This window comes from Salvia hispanica, chromosome 2 (assembly GCF_029641045.1).
Source record: "Salvia hispanica isolate PSC_SH4W2 chromosome 2, Shi_PSC_v1, whole genome shotgun sequence".
In the NCBI taxonomy this organism is placed as follows: Eukaryota; Viridiplantae; Streptophyta; class Magnoliopsida; order Lamiales; family Lamiaceae; genus Salvia; species Salvia hispanica.
This window is the reverse complement of record NC_142693.1, coordinates 1,949,413-1,966,267: the sequence shown is the minus strand read 5'-3', so window position 1 is coordinate 1,966,267 and position 16,855 is coordinate 1,949,413. Positions and strand designations below refer to the sequence as shown.

The 16,855-nt window shown below is 35.7% G+C and overlaps 2 protein-coding genes across 2 annotated transcripts; both read left to right on the top strand.

The window, feature by feature from the left end:
- Positions 1–5,937: 5,937 nt before the first annotated feature.
- LOC125201732 (putative sugar phosphate/phosphate translocator At3g11320) lies at positions 5,938–9,245 on the top strand. The gene is made up of 4 exons (XM_048099967.2): positions 5,938–6,813; positions 7,444–7,547; positions 7,661–7,889; positions 8,758–9,245. Exons 1-4 carry the CDS (start codon positions 6,364–6,366, stop codon positions 8,902–8,904), a joined length of 930 nt encoding a protein of 309 aa, XP_047955924.1. The 5' UTR covers positions 5,938–6,363; the 3' UTR covers positions 8,905–9,245.
- A 3,342-nt stretch (positions 9,246–12,587) lies between these two features.
- SBPASE (sedoheptulose-bisphosphatase) lies at positions 12,588–15,700 on the top strand. The gene is made up of 8 exons (XM_048098921.2): positions 12,588–12,781; positions 12,875–13,003; positions 13,690–13,875; positions 14,055–14,136; positions 14,224–14,445; positions 14,954–15,054; positions 15,159–15,230; positions 15,312–15,700. Exons 1-8 carry the CDS (start codon positions 12,683–12,685, stop codon positions 15,591–15,593), a joined length of 1,173 nt encoding a protein of 390 aa, XP_047954878.1. The 5' UTR covers positions 12,588–12,682; the 3' UTR covers positions 15,594–15,700.
- The last annotated feature ends 1,155 nt before the right edge of the window (positions 15,701–16,855 follow it).

Sequence of the window (16,855 nt, the reverse complement as noted above, 5' to 3'; positions counted from 1 at the left end):
TGAATGCGCGACAGCTCTGTATTTACTTTTTAAAATTTGTTCTTATTTCATTTTGTATGTACCTTAAAATTTGTTCTTATTTTCGTGATATATGTCCCTAAAAATTTATTGCATTATTATTTTTGGTAATAAACCTCATATTCTAATAACTCGTTCTCACTCATATTTTATTACTATAAAAAATATAAAGGTAGGATTTACATGCTACTAATTTTTCAACCCACTTTCCATTATATTTCTTCAATTCCGTATCGGATCAAATGGTAACAAATTACTACAGACGTAGGGGGTAATTGTTGTGATAGAATAGAGCAATTGTGTAATCGAGACAAACAGAAACGTAAAGACATAGAATTTACGTGGTTCACCAACATTGTGTTGGCTACGTCCACGGGCAGGAAACGAAGAACAAATGTTATTCAGATTGTTTTTAGATTACAGATTATGTGTCCTACTTCTATATAAATAGGCACACAAACAACTAATTAGGCCCAATGTGACAATTAGGTTCTAAAACAGAAACATATTATAGAGTCGGGCTTGGGGCCCAGGTAAGGAGGCGCCGCCTCCCTTGACCCCTAACTCGCCCCATTCAGCTAGCGGCAAACTATATAGATTCAAGACAAACTAACAATAATAGTATAATTTAAAACTAAAAAAACAAGATACAAAATCACCAACCTTTTAGCTTAATTTCCTTTCCATGTCTTGAGGTTGAGCCAAAGTAAGACAATTAATCACGGATACAAATAGCTAATTTCTCTAACATCCATACATAGTAACATACTACAAACACTTGGTTTTATTTAATTTGCAACTAATTTAATTAAAACCTTTGGCCACAGCAAATCACGGGGGAGGAGGCGGTCCTAAGTCGACTTGTGGCGGCGGCGGTGGCGCCGGCGGCACATCCCGCTTCCAGCGACTACCTCTGGCAACTAGTGGCGGCGGTGGCGGCGGAAGCCCCTTAGAGAGAGAAGAGAAGGGCTTTTCTTCCGCACACTCTGTGAAAATGGCTTCTTTCATGAACAAGATGAAAAGGATTAAGAGATAGGTTGCTTTCATTTGATTTTTGGGAGATAGATACATATGTTGGATGTGTAGAAAATGAAAATGTTAAAGAGATAGAGAACTATTATTGCCTTGTATTGGGCCCACTGATAATAAGGATTAGCCCTACCAAATTGTCATTTTATGCTGAATAGTCCACATCCAATTCCTCAATAACAAATAGAGTAAAATATTGATCAAGTTTGACTCGGCGTGAGTTTTAAGAAATGAGTAGGAAAATGAGTTGAAAAAGTTAGTGGAATGAGGATCTCACATTTATATATTAATTATATAATAGAATGTAAGTGTGAAGAGTTAGTGGAACGTGGAGACCATTTACCAAAAATAGAATAAAAGCAAAGTGGACGATTTTTCACGGACGGACTAAAATGGTAAAAGTAGACAACATTTCACAGACGAAGGGAGTATTACTCATCAAATTTGAATTAATTGTACTTTTATATGAAAGTTAACGGGTAACGTGAGTATATGTTTGATATGATTTTATGGTATACTCCCTCCGTCCGCGAATAGGAGTCCCGTTTTTTCATTTTAGTCTGTCCATAAATAGGAGTCTCGGTTCACTTTTACCATATATGGTAATAGGGTTTCACCTTCTACTAACTCATTCCACTCACATTTCATTTAAAACTAATATATATAAGTCGGATCCCTATTTCTCTAACTTTTTTCCACCCACTTTTTTTAATATTTCTTAAAATCCGTGCCACTCATAAATGAAATTCCTAGTATTGTAGAGGACCTAAATACATTCAAACAATCAAATGCATCTTTTTAGTCCTAGAATCACCTATAGGGTAATTGGATCATTAATCACAATCATCCAAACATTCAAATGCATTTCCACATAAATCGCGGTAAAATTGAGAATGTGATCTGTAAATAATCTACTTTTAATTTACCACATAAATCGCGGTAAATATTGGGAATGTGGTATGTAAATAATCAACTTTTAATTTATTCTGATTTGGCTAACAGAATAGGATTTTAAGTTAAGAATGTACGTCCTGATCATATTCAAATCAATTTCAATTTCATTCGAAAACAATGACATTATATGTTACTAACATAAAATAATTTCCATATCGTGTATATATAAGTGTAAAGTTAGGTGCTTGATATAATAATATGTCAAACTTTAATTTTTACATGAACTGTAAATGTAATCTCAATTTTTTTAGATCGGTTATGTTCATAGAGGTATGCATGTGATATATCATAACTCCAAAAAGGCTGCATTTTCGGCCGATTTTCTATTAAAACCGGTGGTTAAACGGTTAACCATCGGCTTCTACAGAAAATTGGTTAAAAATGATTTTTCATTTTTTTTAAAGTTATGAACTTTTTCTTTTCTATTTTTATCCATACATCCTCATTGCTACTCGTCTCATCTTGTGTTGACAATGAATTCACTTTCTAATGTCATTGCCTTGCTTTAAATCTAAACTATTCATTGTATTATTCAAATTTGATTTTACACATTTCATTTATAAGTTAAGACATAGACAACATTATATTTCTTTTAAAAAAAATTGGTATCGATTTGGAACCGGTTGAAAACTACCTAAATCGTCACAACACCACCGGTTCACGGTTCAAAACCAGAACCATGTAGTAGCTTGTTAACAAGTTGGGTTTTACCAAACCAGAACCGTAAAAAACTCAAACAAAAAGGGGCTCGAATAAATTCGGAAAAATCATTTAGTTTATAACATTCATTCAAAGACAGTCACAAACACTTAGTTTTATTTAATTTTGCAATAAATTGAAGCCCTAGACCACAACAAATCTCAGACTCGGCCAGGCAACGGCGGCGGCGGCTTGATCTTCATACGGCGAGGACCTCCGGCAGCCTGTGGCGGCGGCGGCGGACGCAAGCCACCTCGTTTCTGATCATCAAAATGTGATTGTGGCGGCTGATCGGGGAGAGAAGCAACGGTGGAAGAAAAGGGATTTTCTTCCACACATTGTGTGAAAATGGCCTCGTGCATGAACAAGATGGCAAGGATGAAGAGATAGGTTGCTTTCATTTTGATTTTTTGGTGAATACTAAGTTACTAAGTTGGATGTGTAGAAAATATATTTATTGTTGGGTATATATAAGGTTGAAGAGATGAGAGTGAAGTCACCTATATTTGTCTTGTATAGGGTAGTTGTTAGTTCGGTCATTAATCACAACTCTTAAATACAATTTGCCTCTTTTTGAAAAGGGAAATCGTAAATACTATGGCTTGCTTATATTTATAATAAATTTTGAAAAACTGATATGATATGACACGTGAATAGTATATTTTGATATGACCCGTGTTATAATATTGTAAAGAACATAAGATAAATTATTGAATTTTGATCAAATTATAATCGGTATATCGATTTTAAAATTTGTTTGACAACTATCGAGCTTTTAATTTTTTTATTCGCCTAACATGGTTGGAAATTCAGTTGTTAGTTTAATTAAATTTTAGTTTTGTGCGTCAACTTAAAATGTTATATAGTTTGGCAACTATATATATCAAGCTTTTAATTCATTTTAACTTGGCTAACGCGATTGGATTTTCAAGTAACATTTTCAAATTAATTTCCGCTAATCATGTGGAATTTCAGTCGGAAAAACGATAACGTAAGTACAGTACCATACGATTTATCATTTTTATTTTATTTCCATTTCATCTCTGTTATTCATTCGTTCCATAGTTTTAGAGTCATTCATTTTCTGCACTCGTGTTCTAAAAATAATAATAAATAGTTAAAATGGAGAGAAAATAAAGTAAAAGAGAGAATAACAAAGAGAAGAGTCTTATCTATAATATTATCTTATTTACCTTACTTTTTTCCACTGTAATTATTCATAATTATTTTTTCAAAATGAGTGACGAAAATGAAATGACTCTATTACTGTGGAACGGGGGAGTCAATAATAGTAGACCATAGGGGTGGCAAATCGTGCGTGTCAGGTCGTTATCGTGTCGACACGATAACGACACGAACACGATAACAACAAACACGAACACGACCCGTTAAGAAAACCTCAAACACGAACACGAACACGACCCGCTACCCTCAGACACGAACACGACACTAACACGACACGAACCCATTAACGACACGAACCGTTTCGGGTCAACACGACACGAACACGACACGAACCCATTAATGACACGAAAAAGTATTGAAAAATGAAAATAATAAGAATAATAATATTAAAATATTATGTGTTAATAAGAATAATAATATTAAAATATTATGTGTTAACGGATAACACGAACACGACACGAACACGCATTGTTAACGGATAACACGAACCCGACACGAACACGACACGAACACGACACGAAATTTTCGTGTCCTTAATGGGTCGACCCGATAAGGACACGAACACGATAAGCTCTGACCCAAACCCATTAATTTCGTGCCGGTTCGTGTCGTGTTATCGTGTCGTGTCAAAAATTGCCAGCCCCAGTAGACCATGAAATATATTACACCGCACAGATGTTGAATTTGAACTTAAAATTTTTAGTCACTATAATTTTTTTTAAAAGATACAAAAATTGAGACAGCAAGGAATTCTTCTAAAAATAACAATAATATTTGACACTAAAGAAAGTGTTCTTAACAATAAGAACAATAATATTTAACCATATATTTTAGGATGATTCCATTTATATTTTGTAATTTTATTTGGAACATCGACAATAATGATATTTTTTTTGAAATATTGATAATATATTTAGAAACACATATCTAACGCACTTAATTGAATTAAAAAATTGTCATTAATGATTTTTTTTTTAGTGCATGTATCTCAACTTTGACAGCTCAACTACAAAATCCAATTTATTTTTCTTAAGTTAATAACCGTAATCATATTGTTTTGAGCTCTTAAATGAACTAAATGATCATATAATCATATTGTTTTGAGCTCTTAAAAGAACTAAATGATCATATATTATCACATAAAATGAGATATTTAATTCTCAAAATTATTCGAATCTCTGACCTGATAAAAGAGAAATGACTAATCAAAGTGATGCTATTTCATTATTTGTGATACTCTCTTTTAACTTATCTAATTAGTACGTTAACTAGACTTAATTAACTATGTTAAAGATAATTAGAAATTGGAAATCCTACAAAAGTCGTAGCCTAACAGCAATTAGGCAAATGGCAAGTCCACATCCAATTCCTCAATAAAAAATTGATTTTTCAATTTATTTCAACGTAGAAGTCAAATTCTCTTGTATTTTTCCACATGTTAAGACGTTTCCTCGAATCTTCCAATATCAAAAAATTTAAATAAATAAACTATGGGGCATATTAGGGTCCCACTGTCACTTAAAATAAAATCATACTTCCTCCGTCTCATTAAAGATGACTACTTTCCTTTTTAGTTTGTCCCAATCAAAATGACCTATTACCAAAAATAGAAACACATTTATCTCTACTTTATTCCTTCTCTCTTACTTTACTCTCTCCACTTAACACACAAAATAAAATTGCATAAAATCTCGTGCCGCCTAAGAAAGGGGTCATCTTCCTTGGGACAGAGAGATTACCACCATTCCTAGCCAATCATTTATACACGTGGACGAATAATAAGCTGCCATGTGGCAAAAAGAAAATCTAAAAAAGACGACCAACGATATGTTGTACACTATATAACAATTTTTCTCGGCCAACAATATCCAATATGTTAACAACAATCTATAAATTATTGTGTAGCGTTTATAATATTGTTGTACAACGTTTATAATATTGAGCGTTGTCATTTAACATAGACCATAAACTATTCCATCTATGATTAATATATATTCATAATTATTCCTAATTAATCAAATTAATAAAGCAATAAACCCTCTGCTAATGAAATCCTTCGTCAGTCGTCTCTCTCTAATCCCTCTCTCTCTCTCTCTCTCTCACACACACACAGACAACGCGCTATTCGCCTCCATTTTCAGCTCTATTCACAGTGTAGCATTGCCAATTTCAGCAATTCAACATTCGTTTAAGGTATAAGCTTGAAGAGTTTCCGAGATTTTGATTATTTTTTTTGCGTGTTGACGATTTGGCGCTGAATCTGAGCCGTTGAATTTGACGATTCCACCACCAATGCAACTCAGATCCCTCCGATTAAGTCCCTCGGTTTTCCCCCTATTGATCCCTATTAGATCCGCGCTGGATTTTCAGTAAACCGCGCCGTAGAAATCCGTCGATACTCGGTAGGATTTGGGGATTTTGTAATTTCTGGTTGTTTGATTGATAAATTGGGGTATTTGTGAATTGAATTGGCCGAGGATGGCGGCGGCGAAGTCTCAGGGGCGGCTGTTCACGATCGGGCTGGTGGCGTCGTGGTACTCGTCGAACATTGGGGTTTTGCTGCTGAACAAGTACTTGCTGAGCAATTACGGCTTCAAGTACCCGATTTTCCTGACGATGTGCCACATGACGGCGTGCTCGCTGCTCAGCTACATCGCGATCGCGTGGATGAAGATGGTGCCGATGCAGACGATAAGATCTAGGGTTCAGTTCATGAAGATCTCGGCGCTCAGCTTGATTTTCTGCGCTTCCGTTGTCAGCGGCAACATCTCGCTCAAGTACTTGCCGGTCAGCTTCAATCAGGCGATCGGCGCCACGACGCCGTTTTTCACTGCGGTGTTTGCCTACTTGATGACGCTCAAGAGGGAGGCGTGGTTGACTTATTTCACATTGGTTCCTGTTGTTACTGGAGTTGTCATCGCGAGTGGGGTATGCCTGCCTCTTTGCTTTGATTGAATTGTGGTTTGGTTAATTTTGATTTGTGTTTTGGCCTTTTGATTTCTCTTTATATGGATTGATATGCCTGCTTGGGTTAATTGGATGCATTGATTGTATTAGGCAGCTTGGATTTGGTGATGTTCTATGGGGAAAATATGAGCAAAAGAATAATCTTGTGTCAAGTGTTGCAATGCAACTGTTAAAGAATTGTTATGCTAGTTTAGAATGTGTTGCTCAAATGCCCCTCTTTTGCATTTAGGGAAAAAGAGCTTCTTTTGGTGTTATCATCAAACTGATGTTGGTCTATTTACGGTACTTCTTTGGTACTTTGTGTATTTAAAGCCGTATATTGTAGCGTGGGCTATTCTATATTCTTTGCTGGTGGAGGTTGCTTTCACTGGATCAGATTGAGATCAATTTTATGGGGCCATTATGATGATGGTGTTTCTGTTTTTACATTTTGTATGAGAGATTCGTTGAAGTGAGGGTTGCCTGTTATGTTTGTTCTAATTTCGATACAAATTTCTTTGGCACAATGCTCCGATTACCCTTTTTTTCATTTTACTATGTGCTAGTGACGCACAATTTTGTTCTAATTATTTACCTCTTTAATTGATGTAGGGTGAACCTAGTTTCCATTTGTTTGGGTTTATCATGTGTGTTGGTGCTACAGCTGCAAGGGCACTCAAATCAGTGGTTCAGGGTATTTTGCTTTCTTCTGAAGGGTAATAATTCTATACTATGGCTTACCATGTAATTTTGTGAGTTTATAATGGCTAAGTTAATTATGTGATTTATTATCACTTACACATTCTGATAGCCCTCTTTCTGTCTGAAGGGAAAAACTGAATTCTATGAATTTGCTCCTCTACATGGCTCCTATAGCTGTAGTATTTCTTCTTCCCGTAACACTCCTCATGGAAGAAAATGTCGTTGGTATCACATTGGCCCTAGCAAGAGAGGATATCAAAATCATATGGTTATTGCTGTTCAATTCTGCACTCGCATATTTTGTAAATTTGACCAATTTCCTGGTCACGAAGCACACCAGTGCCCTCACTCTTCAGGTACTTCTTTCCCAGTAAAAGTACTCCACCATTTTACAACAATTATGTCAAAAAATCGTCTCCTTTGTCAATTTGCTTGTTGGTTGATCTTGACTCTTGCTGCTTTGGGTCATTGTTTTTTTACTGGCTGATTTTTATTTTCAACTAACCTTTAGTCTCTTATTTTCCAAAAGGGTAGTGAATTGGAAAGTTAATGGGACGGTTGGAGTGATTGCTGTGTTTGCAGCAAAATGAAATAACAATATGATATATGTCATTCTGTTTACTGTGATTGTGAAAAATGCATGCATATCCCTCCAAAAACATTTTTTTTGCATTTCTTTATTCGTTTAATTGGAGAATAATATGCCTGAGGTTGGTTTGAATCTGTTATACACTTCTAATCTAAATCTCTGCTCTCTCAGCTATCCATTCATTATTCATATAAACTACATTTGGCAATATTCACTCCTTCGTGTTACGTGCACCTTTCTAGTTCTGTCAATGCATGTCAGGTGCTATCTATGTTAGTGGCTCAGTTCAATCATGAGGCTCTTTAGATGTAAATTTGAATTGGTTGTGGAGAACAACACTTAGTTCCGCCATTAAACGTGGGCTATAAAATGCTGAGGCTATGCTTAAATGCTTTTGGTATCTACTGCATTGAAACCAGAACATGCAAAGTTAGAAACTTATGGTTCAATTTCATCTAAGCATGTCATGACCGTCTTCAAAATGTACAGAAAAGCTTCGACTATGAATGAATTATTGGGTAAAAACACATTATTTTTAGATTCTCGGCCTTGTCATTGTGCTCTGCCGGCTATCTGAGACTGGTTGACATAACATATCTATTGCATCCATAACTTTCGATTATGGGTTCTTTCAGGTCCTTGGAAACGCAAAAGGCGCAGTGGCGGTTGTAGTCTCCATATTAATTTTCAAGAACCCCGTCTCTGTCACTGGAATGCTTGGATACTCACTAACAGTCTTGGGCGTCATCCTGTACAGTGAAGCCAAGAAGCGTACTAAATGAAGGAACACGTAAAGCCTTCGAACTATAACTGTCTGTGTTGTGATGTGAAAAGGTGATACCATTTGATAGAAGCAAATTCAGTGCGTATCGGTGCTGTGCTGGGAGCGTATGAAATTTTGTCCCGGAAGGCATGGGTGAGGGCGCGAAACTGTACCAACGAACCATCACCTAATTAGCTGTGTAGGAGTTTTTATTGCATTCAATCTCGGTTACTAAATCAGATCTCTTTTTTTTTGTGTCTTTCACTGTATTCTTTCCTCAAACTCTCTGACACTTCATGTTATTATACTTAATTCTTTTGACATCAGTCAATTAGTGAAATGAAATCAAAGTTCTATATACTTGTGGCCTTATCATGGATTCAATCTCGTTTGTTTCTCAGTTAGTAGACGTTTTTTAACCTTTAATCACTTCTCAATTTCGATATTAGTATCTAATTATGTGTTTGTAATTTATAACACCAAGAACTTTATCAATTATGAACACTTTTTTGTTATGAAGAAGATAATTGTTTTTTTAAAAAGTTATGGAATAGATTTGGCATGTTGACACCTTTTCAATATTTTCCTATAGCACCAAAAATAGGATAAAAGGGAAATATTAAAATTGGTGTGACATTGTGAATGAATATAGAGGGTTTTAAGTAAAAGTGGTTAGAGTATTGGAAAAGAAATAGTCTTATCTCAAAAATGCATCAACAGCGGTTGAAAAACGAAACACGTGTATGTTAGTAGTATCAGAAAATGCATCACGAGTGAAGAAAGTGGTGGGACATATGATATAAACTCTAAATAAGTTGATGTATCGAAGGTGAATTAACGTATCATAATATCTACAATTGATATAGACGACTAGTTTTTATGAACGCATCAAAATAGTAAAACTGAACTAATTTTTTTTTTTCAATGAAAGAACATAAATGGTGCCACTTTTTAGTACAAAATCCCATTATATTCAAAATTACTACTATTTAAACTTTGTTACAAATATTATTATGAGGTTGGAGAATGACATAATTAAACATTTTTTTGAAATTAAATTTAAAGCAAAGAATACAAACTTGCCACATTCCCTCCAAAATATCATTCACCAAGAACAATCATCTTCTCCAATTTCTTGATTTTATAGTACAAATTAATGTAGAAAGCTTAGAATTTCACATAGAAAATGCATTGATCAGAATCTCAAGCTGGTAAAAGGAAATCTCATTCACAAATCATCATTCTAATCCAATATTCACAAGAAAAAAATTCAACCAAATCACCTTCTCCGATCAATCGCTGAAGACGAAATCCAAAACCTCAAGAAATTCCACAATCAGAAAGCAGATCAAAGCAAGAAATCGAGCCAACCTCGATGATACAACCGTATAACATCGGAGAAACGCAATCTGTACTTCACCGTCATGTTTGGGTACAAAATCCCCAATTCTCCCGCAGCCGCATAGCCACTTGTACCATTCGAAGTGCTGGTTATACCTCTCAGAATCCCCTCATTCAACAGAGTCGTTCCAGATCCAGATCGGAGATGCGCTATCAGGCCGCGCAGGTACATCTCGGCGTGGTTTCCGGCGTCCTCCGCCTCCGATCCGGTGGTCTCCGCCGCGATCGCGTCGAAGAGGCTGCGGTGTCTGGCTCCGGCGACGTCGCCGTCGATGAAATTGGACGGATTCGTTTGAAACAGGACGAATCCAGATCGGAGATGCGTTATCAGGTACATCTCGGCGTAGTTTGCGGCGTCCTCCGCCTCCGATCCGGTGGTCTCCGCCGCGATCGCGTCGAAGAGGCTGCGATGTCTGGCTCCGGTGACGTCGTCGACGAAATTGGACGGATTCGTTTGAAACAGGAGGAATCCGATCGGAATTTCGGAGTTGATTTTGAGGATGTGGTAGGGGTGGAGGTTGATTAGGAAGGTGGAGTTGGTTTCGGCGAGGAATTGGAGGAGGGGGTGGAGGATTAGAGATCCGATTGGTTCGTGGAATTCGGCGGTGGTGGCGGCGGAGGAGGGGGAGAGGAGGAGGAGGAGGGTGGAGGTGAGGAGGAGGAGGAGAGGAGGCATTTTGTTGTTTTGGGAATTGGGGGTTTTTTTGAGGAGAAGAGAGGTTTATCAATGGCGGGTTTAATCGTGGCGCCAAATTCAGTTAATTTTCGGTTTGAAAGAGGGAGGAGAGAGGGGTGTATGGTGCAGGGGGTGTATGGTGCGGACGACTCAATGCGTGTGTTGATACATTCTTTTTTGAACATAAAGTAAGGAATGATAATTAAAGAGCTATGATATAAATAAGTACTTCCTCCGTCCCGTTTTAGGAGTTTCGGTTGAGTCGGCCACATGTTTTAAGAAAAAAACTGTTTGAGTGTGTAATAAATAAATATTGTAGTGGATGTTGGGACCCACTTTTAATTGAGTGTCCAATAAATAAATATTGTAGTAGATGTTGGGACCCATTTTTAACATTTTATTATTAGTTGTAGTGGATGTTGAGACCCACTTTTAACACTTTGCAGACATTTTTTATTAATTTATCTCAACCGGGACTCCTAAAACGGAACGCTCTAAATTGATCAACCGGGACTCCTAAAGCGGGACGGAGGGAGTAACATGAATAAAAAACTACTATAAAAAGTTGGTAAAAAATGTGAATTTGTTATAAGGTTTTATTTAAATACGTAATAATTTATTTGTTCTCGTTTCTCTTTTTTTCTGTTCCATTTCATTTTTTTATTTTTATTTTGAACAAATCATAGCATCAGAAATTTAATTAATTTTAAAATCAGAATAAATTAGTAATTTAATATAGATATTAAAGTTGATACATAAAATAATACTAATATTAACAAAAAATTTAAAAAATTATAGACGAAGCTGTTTTATAAGTTGGTAATTAGAGTGATTTATTTAATCACTCTTTTTGGTGTTTTTTGGGACTCTCTTAAGTCTTAAGTCACTGTAGTTTTTTAATTTTACTGAAATTCATATTTTTTCATTATTTGCATCTAAAGATGAGGTGTGATAGGGTCCTTACAACATCTTAGTGTAAAACACAACACAAAATCACAGCCATTGGATCCTTAGATTTGATGATTGTGATAACCTACATTATTATACTAAAAATCTACATTATTAGCCTAGGTACATTATTAGACTAAAAAACTACATTATTATCCGAGCTATCTTATTAAGCTAAAAATCTATATTATTAGATGACACGTGACATTAATCTAACCGTTAGATCGCAAGATTCAATAGACTGCAAGTTTTGAATTTTAGTCATACTTAGCGTTGGGATATGAATACATTCCTAAAAATATATGATTATAAATTATGGAGTACTATAGAGTAAGAAAAATAAAGGAAAAGAATTGAGGTGTATGCCATGAATAAAACTAGTAAAATGCAATTTAAAATTTTTAATGCATGTACTCCTTGAATTTATCTCTTGTCAAGATTTGAATTAATATTGTAACTATAAAAAAATGAGTGAACAAATTTGTATAAATTAATATCTATAGATAATTAGATTGGTATTTCTTCACTTTTTCCAAGACCAAAAATATCAAGGGTGAGACTCCACTTTACAAATTGCATAAACAAACAAATTGATGATGCACACCCATATCCCAAGCTATGTGCCACCAACATCTAGGCCACAAATTAATGTGAGATCCAAATCACACCCCCAACTTATCCCTTCACACTCCCAAATAGTAATGTAACCCAAGAAAAAAGAATCAGTTAATCCAGTTACTCAAGAACACCATCTTGTAATAACAACTTAAAGATGGAAGCTGCCATGGCGTGCTGTACACGTGTCGCAATCTTGCCCAATGTCTCCTCTCACCAGCAATACTCTGCTGCACTCCCTTCATCTCGCTCAAAGGTTTCTTGAATTTTTTTTTATTTTTATTTTTTTTTGGGTGATTTTGCAACATTGAGTTGAGAATGATTTGGTTTGTGAAATCAATTGGTGCAGAGCTCAAAAGGGAGCTCTATATTCGGGGAGTCGTTGCGGGAGGGGCCGAGATCATCGATGAAGGCGGCGAAGGTGAATGGGAAGAGTTCTTCCACCCTTGTGACTAAGTGTGAGATTGGAGACAGTCTGGTAAGAGTTAAACATATTGAAGGATAGAGAAAACTTTGATTATTTGAGTAAATTGTCAGAAAAATCATGAAATTTGGTAAAATTTAAATCTGAAATTTTGAAAATCATTATAAAGTTTGGATTTGTTTACAATAATCTCATAGTGACGAATTTTAGTGAATTGCATCTGATATTATAATAAAAAAGGTCATACTTATCACCGATGAATTAAACAATGTTGTCTGTTGATAAAGAAACGACATTGTTTTGCTTAAATATATGAACATATTATATGTAGGCTACAAATTTTTTTTACCATGACATAATTGATAATAAATCTAGATATTATATTTTTATTTTATTTTTAAAGTTGCGAGATGGACCAGAATTTGATATGGTTCGAAATTTACCAATTTTGTTTTAATAGTACAACTCAATAGTTAAGTCCTAGCTAGTTCCAAAATTCGTTCACTGCAAATTGATAAAATAAAAGAAAGACAGAGAGAAAATGATGTTAGTGCAAAATGAGCCAATTTATTGAACAAGGAACTTGCTGAAAATAGAAGTGACTAATTTTTATAAATAATCCAAATTTGAAAAACATGACTTTTTATTGTGAACAGAAGTAGTATTATCATTCTGAACACACGAGTTTTATTTTCTGGATTTGCCATTAATGGTCATTTTGTTGCGAATGTATATTGCAGGAAGAATTTTTGTCGAAATCGACGTCGGACAAGGGGCTGATTAGGCTGATGATGTGTATGGGAGAAGCTCTGCGAACAATTTCATTCAAAGTTAGAACAGCTTCTTGTGGTGGAACCGCCTGTGTTAACTCTTTCGGAGACGAGCAGCTTGCCGTTGATATGCTCGCCGACAAGCTTCTCTTTGAGGTTCACTTTCCTTCTTCGTCACCCTTATTTGTGTACCGTTGCGTACATACGAGTGTGTTTTCGTTGGCCACAAATTTATCATAAGAAGAGAATGAATAAACAAGATGGGAAAATTTTATTACTCTAAGTCTTATTTTATTCTGACATGGGTTTTAAGAAATGTGCGTTTAAATGCGTAGGCGTTGCAATACTCTCACTTCTGCAAGTACGCTTGCTCCGAGGAAGTCCCGGAGCTCCAAGACATGGGTGGCCCCGTTGAAGGTGTGCTTTCGTCCAAAATCTCGTATTTTATTTCATCAGTTGTTCGTTTTGGCTATTTGATTAATTATGATTTCGGATTTGGAGCAGGTGGATTCAGTGTTGCATTTGATCCACTTGATGGGTCAAGCATTGTGGACACAAATTTCACAGTTGGCACAATCTTTGGAGTGTGGCCTGGTGACAAGCTCACCGGAGTCACCGGTGCTCAGCAGGTTGCGGCTGCGATGGGGATTTATGGGCCTCGAACGACGTATGTTCTCGCCCTCAAGGACTGCCCTGGAACACATGAGTTCCTCCTTCTTGACGAAGGTAAGAATTCTTGTCATCATCTAATGATACGCATTGGAAAATTCTCCATCTGTCCATGAAATAAGATATTATTTTGGCATTTCAGAACATCCACGATTTAAATTCTTATCTATTTTTTTTCCATTTCTGGCAAATGCACCCAACACTTCACCCAATCATTACAGTCACATTCTATTATAAAAAGTCACATTCTATTATAAAACTAATACTCCATATATATAAATAGAACTCATATTTCACTTACTTTTTCCACCAACTTTTCTTCGCATTTAAAAAAATCCACATCGGGTCGAAGTGAGATTTTATATTATTGTGGATGAAAAGAGTATATATTATCTGCTTCATGGGCCATGAGCCCACAATCATGTATTCTTTTGTTTGCATTAAATAAGTAATGGTCCAAGCTTAATTAAAATTCTATATTCTAATCTAGTCCATATATCTTTCAGACTAGACATGACTTCTTGTGTTCCAACTTAATATGATCAAAATCTCCTTTTCCTTGAAGGAAAATGGCAACATGTGAAGGACACAACATCTATTGGAGAGGGAAAGATGTTTTCACCTGGCAATTTGAGGGCTACATTTGACAATTCTGACTATGCCAAGGTCTTTTTTCTTCTAATCTTCATTTTCCACACTTTTTTTCTTCTTCATCTTTTCATGATTTAAATGTGAATATATAAGTAACGGTACAAAGTTCGAATCCACAGCTGGTCGACTACTACGTTCGTGAGAAATACACATTGAGATACACCGGAGGAATGGTGCCCGATGTCAACCAGGTACGTCTAAACCCTAAACCCTAAACGTTAAGGCGATATATTAGTCAGGCTAAGATGTAATGTGTCTTTTTTGGGATGTAGATCATTGTGAAGGAAAAGGGGATTTTCACAAATGTGACTTCACCAACTGCCAAGGCCAAGCTGAGGTTGTTGTTCGAGGTGGCGCCTTTAGGGTTCTTGATCGAGAAGGCGGGCGGGTACAGCAGCGACGGCAAGCAGTCCGTGCTGGACAAGGAGGTCATCAATCTTGATGACAGGACTCAAGTGGCCTATGGATCCAAGAATGAGATAATTCGATTCGAGGAAACCCTCTACGGGTCATCCAGACTCAAGTCTGCTGCGCCGGTCGGGGCTACTGCTTGAGGCCTCTTGTCTAGCTAGAGCAATATGGATTTTCTACATGTAAAACTATGTCTTGATGAATACTAAAGATGGAAATATATCTTGATCATGAGTTCTTTGTTGTCAAACTCTTTTCATTTTTGTCTCAATGATGCAAAAATCTTGTGACAATAGAAATTTTATTTCACTTTCCATTTCATTCCATTCCATTGACATTTAATTTAACTTATATGTATACATTTTTTTCATCAAAAGGAATTTTTGAGTGAAGTATCACAATTGACTCCTATTTTTGAAAAGACTAGAAAGTAAATTTTATTTTCTTGCCTATTTACTACCACGAACAATCAAACTATCACTATATTTATTCCATTTCCTATTTTAGACTTTGTCAATGATGCGGGGATATTAATTTACAAGAAACTCAAGAACTATTATATGCCTAGATGTTTTTGGAGTTTTTTATTGATAAATAAACATAAATTATAAAGGCAACACGGTGGAATCGAATCTGCAACTTTTGGCCTTGGACATAACTACTCTACCACTAGGTCAACACACGCACACATTTAGAGTTTTTGTTTGTATATTATATGGATAATATGCAAGGACATGATTGAATCGAAAAAGAAATCTTTGATGTACCTCCTATTTTTCATGAAGAGAATGAATCTTTTTTCTCAAATGATCACAAAAAAAGAAGCTGTCCAAATAGATATTTCATATTTGCAAGAAAGCAAGAGTTCTTGACTTGATAGCATGGTTTTCTTTAGCTCTTTGCAAGAAATTTTATGTCTCTTCTTCAAGAGGCATTGTTGATACACCAATACACAAGGTTTAAAACATGTTGATAACACTCTTCTATTTCACCCAATAGATAGGTGTTATGTATACAAGTCTAATATCAATAAAATTGAGGGTGCTATTGAGATCTCATCTAGAAACTCTGTCACAATCTTTGAACAAATTATTGTGATTGTGGTGAAGAAAAAGATGTGTAACTTCTCAACATTGGAAAAATGCCATTTTTGAGCCAATAGATCTATGCAGTTGTGGGAAATGGAAAGCTAGAGGCTATAGGGTGTGTAAATGGTCATTTTTATAGTGTTGCTTATTTGTAACTTCATGTAATTTAACTTATTTTAAAGATTGATGATGCATGTTTTAAATGAAAATTATTTCTCAACTAATTATCTTTTCCTTTGTCATTTAGCCCTATTACCAACTCCTGCACTGCACAGTTTAATACCCTTCTGGAATTCTTGCTACAGACATTGCACCTA

Bases quoted from the DNA above. Each gene is read 5' to 3' on its own strand.
- LOC125201732 (XM_048099967.2), top strand. From the start codon at position 6,364: ATGGCGGCGGCGAAGTCTCAGGGGCGGCTGTTCACGATCGGGCTGGTG. The intron at 6,814-7,443 runs GTATGCCTGCCT...TAATTGATGTAG, and splicing joins GAGTTGTCATCGCGAGTGGG to GGTGAACCTAGTTTCCATTT. The intron at 7,548-7,660 runs GTAATAATTCTA...TTCTGTCTGAAG, and splicing joins ATTTTGCTTTCTTCTGAAGG to GGAAAAACTGAATTCTATGA.
- SBPASE (XM_048098921.2), top strand. From the start codon at position 12,683: ATGGAAGCTGCCATGGCGTGCTGTACACGTGTCGCAATCTTGCCCAAT. The intron at 12,782-12,874 runs GTTTCTTGAATT...CAATTGGTGCAG, and splicing joins TCCCTTCATCTCGCTCAAAG to AGCTCAAAAGGGAGCTCTAT. The intron at 14,446-14,953 runs GTAAGAATTCTT...TTTTCCTTGAAG, and splicing joins GTTCCTCCTTCTTGACGAAG to GAAAATGGCAACATGTGAAG.